At 47.5% G+C, this 7500-nt stretch overlaps 1 protein-coding gene and 1 pseudogene across 1 annotated transcript; both read right to left on the reverse strand.

Moving 5' to 3' along the window:
* Nucleotides 1–7500, reverse strand: part of LOC111971053 (unconventional myosin-X-like) — a 26315-nt pseudogene that overhangs the window by 5701 nt on the left and 13114 nt on the right.
* Nucleotides 6202–7294, reverse strand: LOC139028468 (unconventional myosin-X-like). Its single transcript, XM_070445985.1, has 3 exons — nt 7049–7294; nt 6662–6810; nt 6202–6300 (listed from the first exon to the last, which is right to left on the reverse strand). Exons 1-3 carry the CDS (start codon nt 7257–7259, stop codon nt 6202–6204), a joined length of 459 nt encoding a protein of 152 aa, XP_070302086.1. The 5' UTR covers nt 7260–7294.

The following is a 7500-nucleotide window of genomic DNA, read 5'->3' on the forward strand; positions in this document are numbered from 1 at the left end:
AGTTGTGTGTGTCTGTGTGTCTGTGTGTCGTGTGTGTGTGTGTGTGTGTGTGTGTGTGTGTGTGTGTGTGTGTGTGTGTGTGTGTGTGTGTGTGTGTGTGTGTGTGTGTGTGTCTTGTGTGTACTCACCTGCTCAAACATGAAGGCAAATTCCACCCCCTCCTTAGGCATGCTCTCCATGTCGAGGAAACAGTAAAGTTTAAAATAGAGTCTCCACTGTCCTTCCTCCTCATCCTCCTCAGTCCCTGACAGCCTAGAATACACACAGATAGGGTTAGCAACACACACATACACACACACGCTCACACACACACTCACACATTATACCTCTCAAACTTGGCGAGGACGTCACCACTATGACCCTGCTCTCCAGAGCACGGTCCGTCACCTTGTTGTGCTCAAACAGAGAGAACAGATTCCACTGTCCTCCATGGCCAGGCCGCGGATCAACTTCTCCACAACCTACACACACACACACACACACAGTTGTGAAAAACCCAGCAGCGTTGCAGTTCTGACACAAACCGGTGCGCCTGGGACCTACTACCATACCCCGTTCAAAGGCATTTAAATCTTTTTCCTTGCCCATTCACCTCTTGAATGGCACACATACACAATCCATGTCTCAATTGTCTTAAGGCTTGAAAATCCTTCTTTAACCTCTCCTCCCCTTCATCTACACTGATTGAAGGGATTTAAACAGTGACATCAAGAAGGATCATAGCTTTCACCTGGATTCACCTGGTCATTCAATGTCAAGGAAAGAGCAGGTGTTCTTAATGTTTTGTACAGTCAGTGTTTGTCTCGGCACCGCGCATGTTTGTATACCCTATGTCCTGGCAGTGTGTGTGTATACCTCTCCAGCGGTGGTGTGTGAATTGATGGAGATCTTGCAGGAGCCTCCTCCATGGCAGTAGACTGTAGTTGTCATCTCCTGCCTCACCAGTAGGGCCACGATCTCCTCCGAGACGGAATAAAGTCCCTGGTCTTGGTCTTCTTCAGAGACTCGTTGATAAAAGCAGAATAACGCTCAATCTCTGTGTTGGAAATGCTCTCGCACCCTGGGAGAACACACACAGAGACAGTCATGATACACACACACATAATAATACACACCACACACTAATAAAATCTCTACACCTGGATGGTTCTGACTTCTAAAGTTGAAATATGAATATCCTTGTTCATGGTACTGAGGGAGAGGAGGGAATGCAGAACCTTTTCTGTCAGACATGTATTGTTTGACATCAGGTATCCATGGAAAGGAGAAGGGCCAAATCTAGTTTCAGTTGTTGGGTTGTAATTTGAAAGACTTGATACACCGGAAGTATTGTTGGGGTCAGTTAAAGGTTGGATATGAGCACGGGCTTGGAATGTTACTAAGAAAGGAAAATGCAATCACATGGGTGCGGTCCTGTAAGGGTGGAAAGCTGTGATTAGGAGGAATTGTGGGCTGAGTCAGGTCGGGTCACATTAGGGAGAAGGAACAGTTTATTACCCACATCACTTAACTTCCTGCCTAGCAACAAAAAGTACTGTTTAGAGAAAGGAGGAGACTTCACCTAAGTGGTATATTTACTTGTTCTGGTGGAACATGTCTTTGTCTGTTCAGCTGTTTGACCCATTAGGTGAATAAACTTGGTTTGAGCTTTTCCAGTTGTCTGTTAGTTTAATAACGTTATAAACTAACACCTGGGATACACACCACCCACCACACCACACACACCACACACCACACCACACACCACAACACACACAACACACACACACACACACACACACACCACACGCACACACACACACACACACACACACACACACACCACACACACACACCACACACACACACACACACACTCACACACTCACACATCACACACCTTTTGAGGTGGAAGCGAGGTATCTGAGGATGGTCCGGCTGGGAGGAAGGTACAGCTCATACAGGTGAGGAGGTGCCAATGAGCCCGCTGATTGGGCTGATTGGGCTGAGGCACGTGATTGGTCTGCTTGATCACCTGACAGTATACCTGGAGAGAGCGGAAAGACAGTGTATGCGTATGCGCCTGTGTAGTGTATGTGTGTGTGTGTGTGCCTGTATGTGCACAGTCTTAGAAAAGAGGGTTCAAAAGCGTTCTTCAGCTGTCCCCATAAGATAACCCTTTTTGGTTCCAGGTAGAACCATTTGGGTTCCATGTGGAAAGGGTTCTACCTGGAACCAAAAAGGTTCTTCAAAGGGTTCTATATGGGAACACCGAAGAACCCTTTAAGGTTCTGATAGCACCTTTTTTTCTAAGAGTGTATGTGCCCATGGGTTGTGTACCTCGTCTCGGAGAGGTCTCAGGTCCTGACAGGTCTGAGTACCCCCCTATAATAGGAACAGGGTCTGCCAGAGTCTCCATCTCCTGAAGAGAGTTAAACACTCGGATCGCTTCATCCTGAAGACTGGCATAGCCCTGCTGTCTCTACTGGAGGGAAGAGGAGGGGAGGGGAGAGAAAGGAGGGGGGAGAGGAAGGATGGAGGGGGAGAGGGAGAGAGGAAAGGAGGGAGGAGGGGAGAGAAGGAAAGAAAAAGTTATCGTCAAATCCATTCATGTTCAAGTCAGTGACAGTATCAGGAGGATTACAGGAAGTGACAGTACAAGGAGGATTACCAGAAGTGACAGTACCAGTATGATGCAGCTATGAGGTCCACTCTACTTACTGACTTCTCCGTAGGGTAGTGGCAGTAAGGGGAGTGTAGAGGGTGCTGAGTGTATCTGAGGATTTGGATTCCTCCTGTAGGTCTGCTCCACGCCTCAGGGTTCAGACTGCTGTCCTTGATATCTCTGATGAGCTGTAGTGTCGGTGTTTCTATGGGTGTCTTGCTGTCTATCACTGCCTGTATGGCTGCTATCCATCTCAGAGCTTCATTCAGCATCTTGGTGTAGAGGCGATACGAGTGCTTCCCTACCGTGCACACATGTTCCAGTACCCTACAAAAGACAACAAGCGCATCAGTATAGCACCTACCCCCCGATCCCCTACACCCTCCATTTCTTCCCTCTGACTGCTCCTCCCTTCATCCTCTCCTTTCACTCCTTCCCTCTCTCACCTGTCTCTCTGTGCACTCGTTTCTCAGGTTGAAAGACAGAGCAGAGGGAGTTGAGGACGAGGGTTCCCATCTTGGAGGAGTTTCGCTCAGAGTCTTGGTAGTAATCCAGGGAGTTATGGTTTAACACGAACCAGCGTTTCTTCAGCTTCAGAACATTCTCTTAGTTTCCTGTCTTTCATCCCTTCTTGGAGCCAACCTAGGGGTAGGAGGAGAGAGAAGGAGAGAGAGAGAGAGAGGAGAATGAGAGAGAGGAGATAGAAGCGAGAGAGAGAGGAGAGATGATACAGAGAGAGAGATAGATAGAGAGAGAGAGAGGGATAGGAGAGAGAGAGCCAAAGGTATCACTGTGGGCCATCATACAATATGTGTGGTTGAGTTGTGTACCATGTTGTGTGGGTGTGTATGAGTAACATTGTCTGAGACCTGAAGACTAACACGGTGCACAGTAGACCTATGTTCCAACTCAGTCAGACACACACGTGTGTGGCTATGTGCTATGTGTTCTCTGGTGCCTCTGTGTGGTGTCTTCTGTGTGGTGTGTGTTACCCCCCCTAACCAGGAACTCCTGTCCGTCTATCTTGGCGTCTCCTTTAAGGTTTCTGCAGCAGGCTGATCCAGTGGTGCATCTCCTCTGGAGTGTCGGTGTTTACAGTGGATCACACGGTTCGCCTGTGATGATGACAAAGGAGTTGGGCCTGGAGCACAACAACACACACACACCACACACACACACACACACACACACCACACACACACACACACACACACACACACACACACACACACACACACACCACACACACACACACACACACACACACACACACACACACACACACACACACACACACTCACACAAAGCACAGTTAGATACCGAATACATGAACACATTCTCATTATATCCCAACACCATGTGTCAACCACAAGTAACTAGTTCTACCTGTCTGGCGTGTCAGAGGCAAACATGGCCTGAGTCAATCAGGTACCCACGCCAGGTTCCCTAATAACAGACTGACTACTCTGGTTATATATGGACAGGCATGTGTATAACATGCTTGTGGGTACTTATAACATGTGCTATTAACATGGTTAGAAGCTGTGTAGACCTGCCACAGCGTTCTTGGGGTTGGCCTGTTATGAGACATGTCCAATCGACGCTGCTCGGCAGTATACCACATGCAACCTTACTGAGACGGTTATAAACCCACCCACTAGAGAAGAGAGAGGCGGAGAGGGCACGAGAAGAGGAGACGAGCCGACGACCAACGAGGCAGATGGACCGGCAATTTCAGATCAGAATTGATTTACTCCGTCTCATCTACATTGCAATCATGTCCTCCCTTCTCTGTGAGGAAAACCCCCACAGGTGGAATCTGATCCCTATGGTTCACTGAGGTTTGGTTATTGAGACTGGCCAAATACATAAGTTCAAACATTGGTGTCTCCACACCTGGCGTCTTCTGGCGACTCAGCAAACACCTGGTTACGTCTCTTCATCCTGTCTCACGACATCGTTCAACGCATTCTCCTTCTTCATGGTTGTTTCACGATCTCTCTGCGAGGCAACAGAGAGGAAAGGAATAGGTTTTGCTTTGTCAACGAGTTGCATTGTGGACATCGGGCTTAAGATCTAGAGCATATGCAGTTGTGGGTTTAGAGTCTTATCTCTGGCGCGCGCGGATGTCGATGGTTCCCTTCGTTTTCTCCTCGCTGTCGTTGTCAAGTACATCAGTGTGGTTCCCTCAGAACACCATCGCCATCTTCCATTTCTGCAGGGGGGAGGTAGGTGTAGGGGTTAAACAACACACCCCCAACCACACACACACACACACACACACACACTACACCACACACACACCACACACACACACACCACGAACCACACCACCAACACACCACACACCCAACACACACACACACACACACACACTCCACAACACTCCCTTAAATCCCCCTCTAAACAAAACAGACACACACGCCCAACCTCGCTGGGGACAGAGTGGACAGTCCTCCTCCCTCTTTATGGAGCCAGCCAGATTGAGCTGGACTCCTGTTGAGCGGAACACACATGAAGTCTTCATCCTCAACACACCATTCCACCGCCTCCGGCCCATGGAATCAACAGACCAGCTGAGAGGGCATACACACACACACACACGCACACACACACACATAAACAGTCACTAACCCACACCACATCAGCCACTCACCAAACACCCACACACACACCACACAACGACCAAACACAACTCAGCCGAAACAAAACCACACGAGCAGTTCTTATGCGAGCTAAAGGATGGGAGAAAACATGCGGCTGTGTGTAAGTGCTGTGTATGCTGTGTTGTGTGTTGTTGTATCGTGTTGTTGGTGGTTTGTGCGGTTTGTACTCACCCTCTCATGTAGAGGTAGCTATGCGAAGTACGAGAGTCCTTCCATTGCAGAAAGAGTGACCCTGCCGTTGTGTACCTCCTCATCTGTGTCCAAACAACGCCCAATCATGCTCATCACACTCTCTATGTACTGGACCAACACCAAAATTACTATTACCTCAACTATCTATCTATCTATCTATCTATCTATCTAATCTATCTATCTATCATATCTATCTATCTATCTATCTATCCTATCTATCTATTCTATCTATTATCTATCTATCCTATCTATCTATCTATCTATCTATCTATCATATCTAATCTATCTAATTCTATCTACTCTAATCTATCTAACTCTATACTATCTATCTCATCTTACTATCTATCTATCTATCTATCTATCTATCTATCTATCTATCATATACAGCAATATACCACACTAACACCATCATCACTCACTCTATACGTACTGGACACAGTTAGTTGTACACAATCTATTATATTACAGTCGAAAGTCGGTTGGATTCATTTAGAACTCGTTTTTTCAACCACTCCACAAATTTCCCTTGTTAACAAACTATAGTTGCAAACGTATAGGACATCTACTTTGGTGAGAACACTAGAGTAGTTTTCCAAACAATTGTTTACAGACAGATTGATTTCGACTCTATATAATTCCACTGTAATCGACAATTCCATGGGAGTCAGAACGTTTACAATACACAATTAGACTGTGCCTTTAAACATTCTCTCTCTTGAGGAGGTGCCAATGAGCCCGCTGATTGGGCTGATTGGGCTGAGGCACGTGATTGGTCTGCTTGATCACCTGACAGTATACCTGGTGAGAGCGGTAAAGACAGTCATTGAGTAGGAGAGTGTTTGTATGCGTATGCGCCTGTGTATGTGTGTATGTGTGTGTGTGTGTGTGTATGTGTGTGTGTGCCTGTATGTGCACAAGTATACAATCTTAGAAAAGAGGGTTTCAAAAGCGTTCTTCAGCTGTCCCCATAAGATAACCCTTTTTGGTTCCAGGTAGAACCATTTTGGATTCCATGTGGAAAGGGTTCTACCTGGAACCAAAAAGGGTTCTTCAAAGGGTTCTACTATGGGGACACCCGAAGAACCCTTTAAGGTTCTCGATAGCACCTTTTTTTCTAAGAGTATGTGCTCATATGATGTGTGTGCCCATGTGTGTGTACCTCGTCTCGGAGAGGTCTCAGGTCCTGACAGGTCTGCAGTACCCCCCGTATGATAGGAACAGGGTCTGCCAGAGTCTCCATCTCCTGAAGAGAGTTAAACACTCGGATCGCTTCATCCTGAAGACTGGCATAGCCCTGCTGTCTCTGGACTGGGAGGAAGAGAGGGGAGGGAAGGGGATGGGGGGGGGGGGAATAAAGGAGGGGAGGAGAGGAGAGGAAGGATGGAGGGAAGGAGAGAGAGAAAGGAAGGAGAGAGGGGGGGAGAAGAAGAAAGAAAAGTTATCGTCAAATCCATTCATGTTCAAGTCAGTGACAGTATCAGGAGGATTACCAGGAAGTGACAGTACAAGGAGGATTACCAGGAAGTGACAGGTCCACTCTACTTACTGACTTCTCCGTAAGGTAGTGGCAGTAGGGGGAGTGTAAGAGGGTGCTGAGTGTATCTGAGGATGGGATTCCTCCTGTAGGTCTGCTCCACCGCCTCAGGGTTCAGACTGCCTGTCCTTGATATCTCTGATGAGCTGTAGTGTCGGTGTTTTCTATGGGTGTCTTGCTGTCTATCACTGCCTGTATGGCTGCTATCCATCTCAGAGCTCATTCAGCATCTTTGTAGAGGCGATACGAGTGCTTCCTACCGTGCACTATGATGTTCCAGTACCCTACAAAAAGACAACAAGTGGGCATCAGTATAGACCCTACCCTCCGATCCCCTACACCCTCCATTTCTTCCCTCTGACTTGCTCCTCCTCTCATCCTCTCCTTTCACTCCTTCCCCTCTCTCACCTGTCTCTCTGTGCACTCGTGTTCCTCAGGTTGAAAGACAGAGCAGAGGGAGTGAG

This window comes from Salvelinus sp. IW2-2015, linkage group LG12, assembly GCF_002910315.2.
Source record: "Salvelinus sp. IW2-2015 linkage group LG12, ASM291031v2, whole genome shotgun sequence".
Taxonomy (NCBI): Eukaryota; Metazoa; Chordata; class Actinopteri; order Salmoniformes; family Salmonidae; genus Salvelinus; species Salvelinus sp. IW2-2015.